At 36.0% G+C, this 17,454-nt stretch overlaps 1 protein-coding gene and 1 pseudogene across 1 annotated transcript in view; both read right to left on the bottom strand.

Moving 5' to 3' along the window:
- The window catches only part of CXHXorf58 (chromosome X CXorf58 homolog), a 45,706-nt gene that overhangs the window by 15,878 nt on the left and 12,374 nt on the right, over positions 1-17,454 (bottom strand). Inside the window, exons 6-10 of the mRNA XM_074324084.1 lie at positions 16,494-16,625; positions 11,881-12,110; positions 9,530-9,692; positions 6,099-6,204; positions 5,915-5,993 (exon numbers count right to left, since the gene is read on the bottom strand). Of these exons, the coding sequence (XP_074180185.1) occupies positions 6,115-6,204; positions 9,530-9,692; positions 11,881-12,110; positions 16,494-16,625 (615 nt within the window). The 3' untranslated portion in view covers positions 5,915-5,993; positions 6,099-6,114. The remainder of the gene's footprint in view (positions 1-5,914; positions 5,994-6,098; positions 6,205-9,529; positions 9,693-11,880; positions 12,111-16,493; positions 16,626-17,454) is intronic.
- Positions 6,693-6,847, bottom strand: LOC141569817 (U4 spliceosomal RNA; annotated as a pseudogene).

Below are 17,454 nucleotides of genomic sequence, written 5' to 3'. Positions count from 1 at the left end.
AGATTTCCAGAAATGCTGATCTAACAACTTTTAACACTGGAGGCTTTTTATTTATAGAAACTTGTAATAATTATTGATCCAAAATAAGCTCAGATTGTGTTTGATTCTTTCTTACTATTCTATGATGGAATGGTATAATTTAGGGTATTTATTTTTTTAGTCTGGTCCATAACCACCATTATCTTGATTATTTCATCACTTTTAGAAGTTTCTCGTATCTCTGCAAATGTTGGAGAATTTTGGAGATATAATTTGACAGGTTAATTTTAATGCCAAAGATTGCCATAATTTAATATTACCAGGGAGAAATGAATATTCACTTTTCCAAAAATACAGAAGGAAATGACTTACTTTTAGAGGACATTAAAAAATGACACACATGAATATTTTAAACTTAATGTCATTTCTATGAGTCATAGCTGAATAAAATACTGTAAATTTATATAGTGTTGAAAATTTTTGGTTTGGGGGCAATTTTCATTCTTTCACATCTTCCTGGTCCACAAATCTGAGCATCTTACACTACTTCCAAGCAAAGAATTAATAATAGTGGTGAAGAAAGTTCTCATTACTAAAACTTCATTAATTTTATAAATATATATAACATAAAACATTCACTAGTACACTATAAGAATAAGCCACAAAACTATTTTAAATTAAACCACACTTTCAATAATTTAGCCAAGTACTGTACGTAACAGGAAGCCTTAATGTTCGATTTTAAGCAAATCAACATTTCTTCCCGTTGCCAATATTAGTCTAGAAATAATTAGCATTAGTTAAGGAAACTATATTATTGGTTCATCATAGGAAAAAGTTATAGAGAGCCTCAAGTTATAGAATCGTATTATTCTGTGCCTTTAAAACTTAAGGTTCTGATTATTTAGAAATATGTAATGAAATTTCCTCCTGTTCTTTTAAAAATCCTTTATTGCTGAATTCCTACAAACTGTTCCTATGAAATTTGCAATCATTGTCCGTGGTGCTTGGTAAATGTACTATTATTAAAACCAGCCTTGAAAAACAGACAGAGGTTTCTATATAAGTGGGTTATACAGTTAATTTCTTCACGAAGACATTGCTATACTACTTCTATGTCATTATCAGGAGTCCGTTTGTCAGTTAATGTGTATTTCACACATAAGGCATAGGTAGCACTTTTGGAGATGCCTTCTGAGTTGGCGACCAAGCTAATGTTATAGAGTGAACTATAACAGTTTGTCCCTCAAGAAAATTCTGTCAGTTGCCTGAAATAATGAAAGTCTTCAAAAATTACTTTGTAATTTTATAGCATTCCATTCTGGCACACAATAAATGTTCAACATATATTTGCTGAGTTCATGTTTTTGTTGTTTCATTGTTGTTAATAATAAAGAATGAGTCCCTAGATCTGATCCACCCACCAATTTATAGGAAATACAGAGGGCAGAAGAACATGTTAAGCTACCCCAGAGGAATTCAGTCAGCAAAATCCAGATCATGGGAGATGCCACAGATAAACAATCCAGTTTTGTCAACAAATTGTAAAAGGACAAAAAAGAGGCAGACAGGGAACCTACAGATTAAAAAGAGGTAAAAGCCATATAAAAATAATGGGTGAAATTAAACCATAGTGTTTATGGATGCATGCTTAGGTGATGAAACTATAAAGTACTGAAATGATTACTATAAAAGTCAGAAGTACTCTTAGGAGACGGGGAGCAGATGGAGAGCTTCTGGGATGGTCAGCCATGGTTCTTTTCTTACATGGATGGTAGTTACAGAGGTGGCTTGCCTTACAATAATTCATTAAATTCTATATTTGTTTTATATAGTTTTTCTACAGATGTGTTATACTTAATAAAAAAGTTTAAGAAATAAACAAGAAATACATATATTTTCAAGTTACCAACATGACATCACAACACAGTTACAATAGGTACAAATAACATCAAGATAATAGATTATAGTAAAATGTAATAAAATTAGGAAGTGATGAGTTTTGAGTAACTGTGCTTTTAATATAATAGTTTACTTAGTTTATACAATTTAATTTATAATGTTAATTGTATTTAACAACTGGCTCACAAAATTCCTGGAAATTTAACCAGTTTGAACAAGTTAAGGATGAGCTACTCCAGCACACCCCTGCCTGTATCCCAACAATTCTGATTTTTTTTTTTTTTTTTTTTTTTTAGTATCTCGGCAAGTCTCTTGTTTTTGTTTTTTTTTTAAATTTATTTTTTAAATTTATTGGGCTGATAATTGTTAGTAAAATTACATAGATTTCAGGTGTACAATTCTGTATTACATCATCTATAAATTCCATTGTGTGTTCACCACCCAGAGTCAGTTCTCCTTCCATCACCATATATTTGGATCAAATATATGGTGAATTCTGATTTTTTGTATTTAAAAAAAAAATTGTTTCAAAAATCAAATGCATACTTGTATGCAGTTTTGAAAGTCAAACAGTTCTACAATAATTGTTATAAAATCCCCTAGACTCTACTCTTTCCCCCATTTTCTGACCCTTAGAGGCAACCATTTCAATTATTTTAATGGATTCTGTTTTTACATGGCTGTCTTCTTATAAAGATACTGGTCCTGTGACTATATATATATATATTAAATTATAGTTGACATTCAATATTATTTAGCTCCAGCTTCAGGTGTACAGTGCAGTGATCAGGCATCTACATCATCCCTGAGGTGGTCTCCCTAATAAGACAAGTGTCCATCGGATACCCTACAAAATCTTTACAACATTATTGATTATATTCCCAAGCTGTCTTTCATCCTATAATTTAATATATATATATATATATATATATATATATATATATATATATATATATATATATATATAGTCATGGGATGTGGAAGACACATAGGGAATAGAGTCAATAGAATTGTAACAGCTATATACGGTGTCAGAGGGGTAGTAGATTGGGGGAGGGAGATTCACTTTGTGAGGGGTGTAAATGTCTAAGTATTACATTGTTTTGTACACCTGAAACTAATTAAAAAATTGCAAAAAAAAAAAAAGATACCGGTCCTACTGGGTTAGGGGCCCACCCTACTCTAGTATGAGCTCATCTTTACTAATTGCAACTGCAACAGCTCTATTTCCAAATAAGGTCACATTCTGAGGTACTGGGGGTTAGGACTTCAACTTATCTTTTCTGGGGGAGAGGACAGGACACAATTTAACCCATAACAGTGGGGAAGGGATTTGGTGTTACAATTGCTTTTTAAACAGATTTTCAGCCAATTCTTTCTCCTTCATCCCTCACTTCCAAAGGTAAGCTGTTTGCTGTTGCCAATTCCTGAGTCTTCTGGAGGCCCCACAGTGTAAATTGGTTTGCTTCTTAACTTTCCTCAAAGCCAGTTTAAGATACAGTTTTCTCAGATCTGCTATGTCAATTACCACTCAAATTTTCCAACTGACAAAGTTCTGCCATTGTTTTCTCTGATCTGTCTTTATCATTGAAGGCTTCTGCCTTAAAAAACTCTTTATTGTTATTTTAGTGCGGTTTGAGGGAGGAGCAGAGACTTAGATATCTAAGCCAGCATTTTTAGCCAGAAGTTCTTCTACGTGTATCTTCATTCTCTCCTTATCAAGTGGTACCTTCTTTCTTAATTCTCTTGCATCTCAAACCACAACAAAACTCTTAAGGGTAAGAATTTCTCTAATTCCTATATATATGAATAGTGGTGTGATAGGGACGGGATAGGGTAGAGAATCAGATTTGGCTGATTCAGAGCCCATACTCTGATACTGCTTTGCTCCATGAAGTGAATAAGCAAACATGAATCTAATGCTCACCACTCAAAAAGTGAATGGCTGGAAAGCATTCTGACAATGCATATGAACAGCTCTAAAAATGTTTAAAATCTCTGATGCAGCTAAGTAGTACCACTCTCAAGATTTTATTGTAAGGATAATAATTCAACAGAATGAAGTGACAATGTGAACTTTCACTTGTGAGAAAATGGTAGACTAAATATTCTGAAAAACCATCCCACGGCAAAAACCATAGAAACCCTAGCCAAAATACACAAAAAAGAAAAAACAAAAAACAAAAAACTCTCCAAACTCATCCGATTTTTTAAAAGGTAGAGTTGAGCTTGTAAGAAGGAAAATCCTCAGGAGTGAAAAATAAAGCGGGAGCTACACACTAGCAATGAAAAGTGACTGATGACCCTGAGCTCATCCGTCACTTCCAGGACCTTAAAGTCTCGGGTTTGAATGACCTCATGATCTCATGTGAGTGGGAGACATGATCTTGGGCTCCGGGAAGGCCGGGGATTCGAACTGAGACCACTGCGTAAAGACAGACTCTCAAAGGACAGGAAGGTGAAACAAAATGGAGATAGGAGAAAGAGAATGTGGGAGAGTCAATATTCTTCAGTATAAATGAAAAGCGCAAAATACAATGAGAAAATCTTAAAAGCTGCCAGAGAGAATAATTGAGCAAAGTAAACAGCAATAGTCTCAGAGATATAGAAGAAAACCTGATGGTTGCTAGAAGGGAAGGGGGTGGGGATGAGGAAGAAGGGGAAGGGATTAGACAGCGTAAACTGGTAACTACAATATTTCCACGGGGATATGAAAGACAGTTTGGGGAATACAATCAATAATGTTGTAAAGATTTTGTAGGGTGTCAGATAGGCACATGTCTTATTAGGGAGACCACTTCATGGAGGGTGTAGATGCTTGAAGCTGAAGCTGAATAATATTGTATGTCAACTATAATTTAATATATATATATATATATATATATATATATATATATATATATATATATATATATATGGTCACGGGATATGAAGTACAGCATAGGGAACAGAGTCAGTGGAATTGTAATAGATATATACGATGTCAAAGGGACAATAGATTGGGGGAGGGGTTATCACTTTGTGAGGGGTGAAATGTCTAACCACCGTGTTTCCCCTAAAATAAGACCTGGTCAGACCACCAGCTCTAATGCGTCTTTTCAAGCAAATATTAATATTTTTGCTAATAACTGGGTCTTATTTTTGCTAATAACCAGGTCTTATTTTACTACATTATAAGACTGGGTCTTATATAACATAATATAATATAATACCGGATCTTATATAAGACCGGGTATAATATAATATAATATAATATAATATAATATAATATAATACCGGGTCTTATATTAATTTTCGCTCCAAAAGACGCATTAGAGCTGATTGTCTGGCTAGGTCTTCTGTTTGGGGGAAACATGGTATTGCATTGTTTTGTACACGGAAAACTAATAGTAATAATTTTAAAAAGCTGCCAGAGAGAAAAGAGAGATCATCCAAAAGGAACAACAATTAGACCGGCAGTAATAGTGGAACAGTAACTTCAGATTGTGGAGAAAAAACCACTGTGAATGTGGAATTTGATACTTACTTCACTTATGTATTTAAGAATAAGGGTGAAATGAGGAAAACCCCAAACTGAAGGAATTATCACCAAAAGAAGTGCATTAAAGGAGCTTCTAAGGGTGTACATCAGGATAAAGAAAAATGACCCCAGAAGGAAAGTCTGAGATTTATGAAACAACCATGATTTGCAGGTTAAAAACAAGATGGTACTAAAATATTGGATAACAATAACTTTTAAGACAAGAGGATGGTGATTAGCATTCTAATGCCCTTGGGTAGTTTTGGAGGGGTTAGAGCTATTTTGATTTAGACTTTAAGTACACATGCTAATATTTAAGAATAGAAATAGATTGTGTAACTTCCAAAACAATAGAGGGGGAGATGTGGAATCAAAAGAACAATCTGAAAGAAAACAGGAAAGGGGGAAAAACACATTAAAAAAAGCAGGAGAGATAGCACAAAACAAAATGGTAAAGATAATTCCATATATCAACAATTAAATCATAGTAAAGTGTAAGTGGTCTAAACTCACCAGTTAAAGGAAAGATAACCTCAAATTGGATCAAAACAAAACAAAACAATCCAGATATTTGCTGTATCCTAGAGAAAACCTAAAACACAAAGACATGGTATATTAGAATAATTAATGTTAGCTGCTATAACAAACAATCTCTAAGATCACTGGGGCTTAACGACAAAGTTTATTTCTTGCTCACATCACAATCCATCAGGTCAGGTTGCGGCTCCGGCAGTCGCTCCTTCAACCAGTGACAGAAATCTGGGATCCTTCAATCCTAGTTGTATCATCTTGGAGTTCCTTGCCTCAAGACATGTGAACAGGGGAGAGAACACATTGAAAACCATGCATGACCTTTCAGGGACCAAGCCTAGAAGTGGCATACATCACTTGTGTCCACATTCCTCTGCTGGTCCCAGCAGAACTGCAAAAAAAAGCTGGGAAATATAGTCTGTGTTCCCAGGGAGAATAAATGGAATTAGCACCGAGCCAGCTTCTGACACATAAAAAGGTTGCAAAAAGGGAAAAGTTGCAAAAGGATATGCCAGGCAGACACTAACCAGAAGAAAGCTAGAGTAGCTCTGCTCATATTGGACAAAATAGTCTTCAAGGCAGAATGCATTATTAGGAATAAAGATAGTAACTACATAAAGATAATAGATTCAATACACCAGGAAGAGACACTAATTCTGAAATTATATATGTACTTGATATTTTCAAATAACAAAAGACAGAATTATGAGAAACTGACAAGTCCACCATTATAGAATTTAACATATACCCTTCTCAGTAATTGATGTCACACAGACCAAAAATTAGTAGCACACAGGAAGGATAATACAATTAACAAGTTTCATCAAAAGGACATGTACAGGGAAAAGTTTTCAATTAGCAACAATTGTGCCTTGGATAAACCTCATGGCTATGATACTGCCACTGCACAAAGCTGAAAAAAGGACATGTATAGAATTTTGCATCCAACTACAGAGAATGCACATTTTTCCCCCCTCTGTATTGGATGCTTTCTTTCTTTTCTTTCTTAACAGTGCAAGAAACATTTATCTAAACTGACTATATACTTGGCTATAAAGCCAGTCTCAATTTTCCAGAATCAGTATCATACAAATCATGTTCTCTGATTATAGTGCAATTAAGTTAAAAATAAATAACACAAAGATAGCCAAAAGAAAGAAAACCATGTATAAAGATGTTCGTGCTAATGTTAATTACCTACAATAGTGAAAAATTAGAATCACTGAACTATCCAGTGATATGGGTATGGTTAAGTAAATTATGCCTCATCAACCCAATGGGCTATCATGTGGCCATTCAAAAGTATTTTTTAAATTAACTATGTTTAAGATACAGTATTAAGTGAAAAATGTAAATCTATGTGTTACTCATGATTATAACCATGTGAAAATATGTGTGCATTTAGACAGATTAGAAAGATATAAGCAAGTGAAAACAGTTGTTATAGTGATGAGATTATGTGTAATTCTACTTTTAAAAGGATTTTCTGTGATGTGGTTACATTGTTTAATGTAAGTTAAAAGAATCAATAGAAGACCTGATCTCTGGCAGCTGATGCTAGTTATATCTTAATATGAATTATCTTTTTATTATAACAATAGAATTTTAATTTAGTATACAACTGCCCACAATAAGAGTACATTTCCCAGCCTCCCTTGTAGCTAGGCATTATGATGGGACAGAGTCATAGCTAATGAAATATGAGAAATGGCTGCCCTTAAAAGTAGAGTCTGTCCTTCCTTTGTCCTTTTCCTTCATTTTGTTGCCTGAAATCTCGCTTAGGTTTGTTATTGCACATACTATGGGTGGACTAAATCTGATACACATTTGATTGAAATAGGGACTGCTTCTCAATTTAATGAATGAGAATATGTATGTTTTATATTCAACCAGCCTCGAGTACAAGCTCTGAAAACAAGGGGATTATTTTTGAGTATCAAATGAGGATATGTTAATATTGAAGAGTACACATTTATGTTAAATATGTTCTAGTGGGAATCATACACATTAACTCCAATCTTCTTTATCATTTAAGAGAATGTTTTAGCAAAGGATGAGATTAATTTATAGGCTGCTCTGCCTGAGTTAGATCAGTAATCAACCTCCACATTTTAAATGTTGAACAAAATCAAAAATTTAATTTTTAAAATTAAATAAATAATGCACTTTGTGTAATTATCACAGCTTCTGTTACGGTTTGATATAATCCAAGAACCGGGATCACAAAAAAATATCAATAATTTGTACTATATCAGGAATGAGAATTTATCAATTCAAAAGGAGATTGATAAATATTATTGAAAACAGTCTTTATACTTGAAATATATCCAGAGTACAACATTAAAGCAGATGCAACATTCTGTCCCAAGTACTTACAATGCTCAATAATGATTAGGTATGCTATGTCACGCTGACTGTAGCAACAAATTCATTATTATTTTTATTATAATTCAGAATAGGTCAATCACAAGCTGTTCTGTAAAAACAACATGCTACTAAAAAAAAGACACTGGAGGCTGACCCGACAGTAGCCTTTTATTCTGTGAATTCTAATATTTATGCTAAGCATGGCCTGTTCAGATATTTTTTTTTAATGAAGGAAAATCAAAATTGAAATAAAAGTTCTCGGGACTAATTTACTCATCATTTCTTGAACAAAACTGTATATGGCTAGTTCGAGGGCATCTAGTTGAAATAATTTATTCAGATTAAAATTCTGTCAGTAAAAAATATGGTACTACAAAAAGGGCCTAACAATCTGTGACGCATTTGGTGAAGAGAGCACACTGAGGCCTTGTTTATATTTTGCTTTCCTTTAGTGCTCATATTCATCATTTACAGACAGACAAGCAAATTGTTAAATAACTCGGTTTTCTGTCAATTAGCTGTGCATTAACATGATGGAAAATGATGAATATACAAGTCTTGACACCAGGCAAATAATCCCTTTTCCTTTTTTTCCAATTTGTCATCTGACTTGAGTTCATTAATTTTCACAATGTCAAAAGAGGGGGTGCAGAAGAGAGTCATCTGTTGTTCTTTTGTACCTGTTGTTCCTGCGGTTCCTAGGTAGAATTATAAATAAAAGCAGCAAGTGTTTTATATTTGGTTTTAAACACTTCGTTTTTATATTTGACTGTTTATACTTAGCCTCATCTCAAAAATATTTATAGCATCTTTTTTTAAAAATTACAAATACATGAATACATGTTCATTGTAAATATTCCTACAGAGTAAGAGTAAGGCAGACTTTACACTGTATAGCTTTCAATAAGTTCAAATACAAATGACTTCCACTGTGAGAATAGCCTGATTAGAGAGGTGCTGAATCCACAGTATCAACATACAGAGACAATAGGGGTTATTTTTTTGCCAGCTCAAGCTAATGTGGAGCCAAAACAGGTGGTATTTATCAGGTTTAACAATTTAAAAAATACCTGTTACCAAGAGGAATGTAGCTTTATACTAACCAAGGTATGTATATACCAAAGGTGTTTCAGCCTTGAACTTGAAGGTGAGGAAAATTCTACTTATGGAAGTAGAATTACTTTGTTTGCATATTGTCTAAAACAATGGATTCAGTACAAGTGAACTTACAGTTCCCACAGAAGCGTTTATTTCTTTAGCCATCTTATAAGCTTTTCTCATTTTTTCAACTTTCATTTGAGCTTGCTTGGATCGACGACCCAGATGTTTAATTTGACTTTGCTGTTGGTAAGGTCGATGTAAAGGTTGACAAATTGATGGGGATGAAGAATGCCTAGGAAATATTTGTATTATAGACAGAAAAGTTGCACACAATAAAATTTAAATGTAAAGCAAGTTCAAAATTTTATTAAAGCATCCTCTAGCAATATAGCATAGATATCAGTACTTGGAGCAATACTGCATGCATATTTTTAGGCCAAAGTTCTCATTTCTGCTTGAGTTACATAGCACAGTTCTTTATCTGCCACTTATGAAGGTGTATAGATAATGACATTGATTATGATGACGATGATGAAAATTATTAAAAAATCAGTTTTTCTGGAAAATACCGTGTAGTAGCCTAGCCATAGTAGCCATTTGCATCTTTTTTTTAACACATAGTAACACAAAAAAGTATTAAATTTCATATAGCTAAAAAAAAGCCGTTTTTATCAGTGTTGGGCTCAGACACAGCTGGTGCCACGCCCATAGCCCCCTTGGCCTTACCAACGCAAAGCACACAGGCCCAATTTCCAACTGTTAGCATCAACCTCACTCAGGCTGAGAGCTTTCTTGTGAAAACAAGAGCACATGTGTGGGGAAAGTGCCCGAGAATTAATACCTCCCCTCTGAAGTAACCCCTTCATCAATGACTAATGCGTATTGGTGTATAAATAGCTCAACTGCCTTGCCCCCATTGGATAACTGGAGTTGTATGTTCTATACTGGCTCGGACATTCCGGGGAGATAAAGCTCCAGTTACCCACAGTGGTAATTTGCTTGCTAACACACACTGTTCTGGCTGTCTGCCCTTCCGTTTCATTTCCTTACCTCCCATCTTATCAGTGGTGCCTGGGATCACCTCCCAAATCAGCTACTCATACGCAAATCCTTGTCTGATAGTTTGCTTCTGGGAGACCCCAAACTAAGACTACATTCAAAGAAGCCTTTAAGGAAGTACTTGTCCCTCTTCAGTTGATTTAGAGTTTGGCTACTTATCTGGGTCTTTAAAGTGAATTATTCTTGGATAATCAGTAGCATGAGTCCAAATAGCAAGGAGTCTAGGGTTATATATGGTGGCAGAGAAAATTACATCATTTATTTGACCTTGGTGGTAATAGGGTTAAGTTCTATAATCAGTGCTTACATGGATGAGTTAGAGAACATCTATTTCATGATGACAGACTGCGCCCTACACCAGGCCATCTGTCTGGCAAATGTATAGCTTTGATCATAAAAATAAGTGGGCTAAATTATGTTATTGGGTCAGCACCACTCATCTCTAGTCCTGAAAAAAAAAAAACCCAGCGTGTTTGTGTGACAATGAGTCACCAGTGTCTTCTTCATGTACTAAAGGAGCATTTCTCATTTCAAATATGATTGTGTGAAAACACACTACCAATAGGTCCTCTTCAGTCTTATTAGCTCTTTCTTTTTCTTAAAAAAAGAAAGCTGAATCTGTAAATGAGATGGGCTAGGTGAGACTTGGTAATGGAAAGAAAAAAAACATCATTGGTGCAATCATATTATGTTCATGTTGTTTCATATTAGAATACCGTCTATTTTACTACAACACGCATCTCTGTAATGTTAATTGGCTCACATGCTATGGGTAAAGAAGGGAATAGTGTCACTGTAATTTATATGCAATTTATCCTTGGCAAGGGAAGCCAGAATAGCAAGAATTGTAACCTTCAGCAGAAAAGAAAAAAGCTCTGTGCAGCATGGGCAATGGGAGCCCTTTTGGCTGTATTTATAAAAACAAGCATTAGCACGGGCACCTAGGGCTCTCTCCCCAGGGGCACCCCACCCCCACAATCTACCCTTACTGTCCTCCACCCTACTCCCGGCCTTGAGTGGCTCTTGGTTCTTGGCAGGTCGCACTGCTTCTCATGTCCACTTAAAAGGCAACCACCCTGGTCTAGGGCTCCACTTCCATCTGCACTATCTCAGTGCCCACTACCTGCTCTATTTAAAGAGTTGCCAGCATTTCTACTCCATTGCTGTACATTTTTTGTATTTGCTGTGGTGGCCTCCAGCCATTCCGAACTGCCTGTCTGGTGGTACAAGTTCTCTCTCAAGGTACCAACTGTCCTTTTTGTTAGTGCTCTGTTTACAAAGTTGCACAAATTTTGAGCAATCTGCCCCAACCCTATTTTTCCCATATGCCCTATTATTAACTTTTGTGAGCTATTTGGCAGAATGTGAACATTTTCAGAAATGCTCTTTATATTATAATCCCAGTAAAAGATCACTTTTACCTAACTTCAGAAACAATCCGCAGCTGGTCCCGACGCATCTCTTCTGTTCTTGGTCTCTGTGATAGATATTTCATTTCTTTTTGCAGACGGTTTGAAATTACTCCAGACTCTGCATAGTCAACTATGTCATGCATTATCATTGTCGTGGGAATGTTTTTGAGGTCTAATATTCTCCAACAGTTATTTCTGCCACCAGAAGATGCAGGGGTCTCATCCAGAAGTTTGGAATACTATACGGAAAAAAACGATTAAGAATGATTGGTTGTGGGTGCTCTAGAATGTTTTTAGACACATGTCCCAAGGTTCCACTCAAATGTCACTTCATCCAAAAAGTATTCCTTGATCTCACCTCTGAACTTTATTGGCATCTCTCTTCTATGACTCTTATTACTGACTACTTGATGTTTGGGCTATCTGTATACATCTTAGCTCCTCTACTGGAAGGCAGGATCCTTGTCACACTAAATATTTCTTTAATGTGTGAACATTTTAATGACAAATATAACTCAGACAAATTAAACTCAGGATGAGCCTAAACACTGATAATAGCTATGTGACCTGCACACCTGGTAGTGTTTGTTCATGACATGCTTGGGTTGAGTGGACATTTGTACAAACCTTTTTTAGAAATAACGAGTTCATCTCTGGAGCGAAATGGCAGATCTCACTATTTACATTTGGAATATTTGTAGAAATCCCACTTCTTTTTTAAAAATTTAAAATATCAAATTAGGAATTTAAAAATGCAAACATATATAATCAATTCAACCTGATAACTGTTCATTTAAGAAACAGGCATAGGGCAGGAGAAGCTATGGTGCTAGGAAACGGAGTAACAGCTAGGCAGATAGAGTCTCTCTCTGTCTCTCTCATCACACACACACTCACACAGACAGACAGACAGACAGTTCTCCCTCTGTATCATTTAGGCATGCATTAATTTTAATTACCACCATTTAGTTGAATAAGCCCAGTCCTCCAACACGGTTCCAATTTCAGTTACCACAGTATAATTGAGTAATTGCATCAAGTACAAGCTCTGCTGCTAGCTCTTCAGTCCATAGATCACTACATAAATAACAGATGTGTATGGTGATTAGTGACAAATCATGTTACTTCTTTCAAAGTGTGTCAGTGATTGGTCATTGCAGATCTGTTATTCAGTTCACACACAGACAGCAAAGTATGTGGTTGGGTTGCCTCTTTGTCTTCCAGTGAGAAAAAACGATTGTCCAAAGAGGGGATAGGCCAAAAAAGAAACAAAAAGTAGTGATGCTGGAAGTGAAATTCAAATAGAATGTAAGTGGAGTTCTAAAAGAAATAGGTGACCTTGGCGATGTTGACACTGCCATCATTCAAGAGACTGTAGCTAGGTATCTAGAGGTGAAGCTGAACTTATCAACATAAATGAGGAAACTGGCTGTGGTGAAAAGGATGAAGCTGTCCCAGAGGAGGTGATGCTGGCAAAAAGGCACTTCACATTAATGAAACTCTAAGATATAGCACAACATTTAAAGTGTAAAGGATAAAATGTTGGTGGGTGATTCAAACTTAGAAAGGCGTATAACAATTCACCAAGGCATAGAGAAGATGCTCACTCCATACTGTAAATTATATGAGAACAAGGAGGCAAGCACTTTGTAAACTACTCTAGTAAAACTGTTTTTTATGGCTTTATTGAGATTCACATCCCATACAATTCACCCATTTAAAGTATATAATTCAATGGTTTTTAGTCTAGTCACAGTTGATAAGTTTTTTTATACAAAGAAATAAAACACTGTAATTCTCAATGTTTCCAACGTTTTATAGTGTGCTAAATACATGTTGTTGTTTTTCATGTTCCTATGTATGTGTAACAGACAGTAGGAGAGTTTTTAATGTTTTGACAAGATTTATTTAAGGGTATGGGCAGTTTGGTTTACATGGTTTCAGCTTGCACAGTCTTCTTTGTGGCCCTTCACTACTGCACAAAGGGAAGACTGCCTGTATATTTTATTTCCTGAGAGTGGTGTAGTAAAATGGGTAAACATCTCTGAACTGGCAATGATCTGGTCTGCACTTACTAGCTATGTGATCGTAGGCAAGTTTCTTTAACCTCATTAAATTCAATTTTTCTCATGTCTTAAAAACTGTGCTGTGTCCATAAAAAGCTCACTAAATATCAGCAATCATCATCTCTGTCTTCCAGTATCTCAATCTGGGGACTTCTGTCTATCTATGACACTAATCCTTGACATAGTCACAATCTGCCAAGTATGAGACCCACGTCCTTAGCAAAGATAGTTGGCATCCCCAAGCTCCACTTATTTTCTGGTCCAATTCCCTAATATTCTAGGTTAAGGCTCTAAAACAAAGAAAACAGAATTGGGAGTCTCTAAGGTACTACTTTAATTTCATGTTTCACATTGAAGCAACTGAGTAAACAGTTAAGGCCATATATTATTATTATTATGAACTAGAATTTTGGGATCCCTTGTTTTTAGAACTTATAAAATGGAATAATAATAGTACCTACTTCTTAGGGTTATGAGAAGAAAAGGAGCTGGGATTCAGTCAATGATGGATCACATATATGATGGTGGTTCCTTAAGATTATAATGGAGCTGAAAAATTCCTATCACCTAGTGACATTGTAGCCATTGTAACATCATAGCTCAATGCTTTATTCACGTTTGTGGTGATGCTGCTGGAATCAAGCCTACTGCATTGCCAGTCATATAAAAGTACAGCACACACGATTGTAGTAGTGGGCTAGACCACCTAGGTTTGTAAGTGTACTCTAGGATGTTCACACGATGAGGGAATCGCCTTAGGACACATTTCTCAGCACGTATCCCCATCGTTAAGTGGTGCACAACTGTACAGCAGCACTTGCTATTATTATTATTAAGGTATCTAGTTTAAGTTCCCTGATTCAGCACTGCTCTCCTATCAGTTACGCAAACCAGAAACTTGAGAACCACGTCGGACACCTTCTTTTTGTTTACCTCCCTGCCTGTCACTAAGGCCCACTGCTTTTATTTTCCCATTATCTCTTGGTTTTCAGCCTTCCAGCCCTAAATCAAGATACCACCATCTTTCCTAAAATACTGCAGGAACCTCCAAAGTAGGAGAAGGCTTTTGCTGTCCTCTAATCCATTCTCTACACTGCAGCCACGTGGATCTCTTCCCTCATCAGATTAGAAGACCTCATTTCTTGAAACACTGCCCCAGCTTCTCATTGTGCACAGAATGAAGAAAAACACCACCTTACTATGGTTGAAAGCCCTGCATGATAATCTCTTACCAGCCCTCCAGACTGACTACATACCACACCCCACGTGCTCTCTCTCCACAAGCCCCACAGACCTGTTTTCAGGCCCTGCGGCTGAGACTTTGCCTTGGGTGTGCCACCTGCTCGGCCCCAGACTGGGGCTGTGACACACTGCTGATTGCCTGCCTATCAACCATTTCCTACTTCTCCCTTGCTCATGGAGCCCTGGTTTGTTTGTGTTTTTTTGTTTGTTTGTTTGTTTCAGGTATGGAACAGTAATATGCTCTGAGAAGGAGGGCCTTAGCACATGAGCCATGGTTGTTCAAAGTCAATCATGGGAAATGCTCCTATTTCCTTTGATTGGTGACAGGTTTAGGGGGAGCATGTGATCCAGTTATGACCAATGGGAGCCGAGGGGAAGTCTATGGGGGGCTTCTGGGAAAAATTTTTATTCTTGAGATAAAAGGATGCTAGGAGTCCCCTTCTTCTTGCTTAGGAATGCAGTTGAGAATGATAGTCATCTCGTTACCACGTGAAGGAAGCCAAGAGAACTATAGAGAAGCTAACCCAGAACCCTGATGTCCTTGAACTGCTGCATTAGCTCATCTAGGACCCTCCTATCCGGAGCCTTCTTACATGGGGCAATACATGTCCTTTAGTGTTTAAGACTTGTGGTTGGGAATATTCTGTTGCCAAACAATAATACAACCCTTCTTTACTAGGTCAAATTCCCATCCACTCTCCTAATAGAAAATAATAGTGAATGTCAACTGTAATTGGAAAACAAAATGCCTGTGCACTCTCTTATTACCATGTATTTACTTTGTATTTTCTATTGAGATAAAATTTACATAATATAAAATCACCATTTTAACCATTTTAAAGTGTGCAATTCAGTGGTTTTTAGTAAATTCACACTATATATCACCACTGTCTAATTCCAAAACATTTACATCACACCAAAAAGCAACCCCACATTCCTTAGCTGTCACTGTGCAGACACAAAAAGCCACATATTATATGATTCCTTTCACATGAAACAGCCAGAATAGGCAAATTCAGAGAGACAGAAAACAGATTAGTGGTTAAATAAGGGCTGTAGTAATGGAGAAATGGGGAGTGACTGCTTAATGGATGTGAGGTTTCCTTTTGGGGTGACAAAAAGGTTCTGAAACTAGATGGTGGTGATGTTTGCACAACGCTGTGAATGTACTTAACACCACTGAATTGTACACTTTAAAATGGTAAATTTTATACTGTGTGTATTTTACAATAAAAAATATATGATTCTTGGGTCAGAAGGCTTTCTTGTTGTTGTTTTTTGTTTGTTTTCAATATCTAAATCTAAATTCCTTACTTGTATGTAATCTTTCTGGGTGACAATATCTAATTCATCAGTTATTTTGAACTTTTGGAAAAGACGTTCATCTTCCATAATTTGATCATAAAATTTCTTTCTCCCCATTATTTTGGAAGCATCAACTGCTGCCTATAAAGAGAGTAGAAAAAAGACTTTTAAAATAGTAGAATGGCAATAATTATCAGCATACACTTTACATATTTTTCTGACAAATACATCAAATATTGTTCCTTCCTTCTAGCAGCTTGTTATTCAATAAATGGACTGTATTTACAAATAAAGTATCATATAGGGATTTTAAAAACTGCTTAAAATGTTTCCACAACCATATCTACATAGTTTTTAAAATGTTTTCATAACCATATCTACATAGTTTTAAAACGTAGCTAGAGGCGTAGCTGAGTCTACCATCCTCAGAGGACCAGTTTTTAAAAGATCTGGGTTTCTTCCCCTTTAAAAAAACATTCTTTTCCCTTAAAAAACAAAACAAATCTATAAGGCCATTCATGCTGTCAATGCAGAGAAAGCTTATCTGGTTATTAAATAGGTTGCCCTAGGAACTGCAATGAAAGGTATTATTGGGCCAACTCTCTTTTATGTGTTAGTTAATACATGGCCCCCAAATGGAAACATGTACATTTCAGATTGCTTGGACCTCCATCTCATCCTTTAGACTTCGTTCTCAGTAGTCAAAGATTGACAAACAAAGGGTTTTTTATATTTTGTACTCAAGGAAAGCACCTGAGAAGACAGATCGAAGAATCACAGAAAATACGGAGGCTCAAATCCTGTCTGGCCCTATCTGTACCAAACCCTTCTGTGCACATCTCTCCTTGTGCTAAGAGCTACACATAGACTTGAGTAGAGCCTTAAGTTTCCCCACCCTCCTTCCCACTCCTCATAAGCATGCACTGCCTCTTCTAACACATATTTGTATTATGTATCTGTGCTTTTGGCC

Source organism: Rhinolophus sinicus, chromosome X (genome assembly GCF_036562045.2).
Source record: "Rhinolophus sinicus isolate RSC01 chromosome X, ASM3656204v1, whole genome shotgun sequence".
NCBI lineage: Eukaryota > Metazoa > Chordata > Mammalia > Chiroptera > Rhinolophidae > Rhinolophus > Rhinolophus sinicus.
Note: the sequence above shows the minus strand (reverse complement) of the source record. Positions and strands in the feature narration are given on the sequence as shown.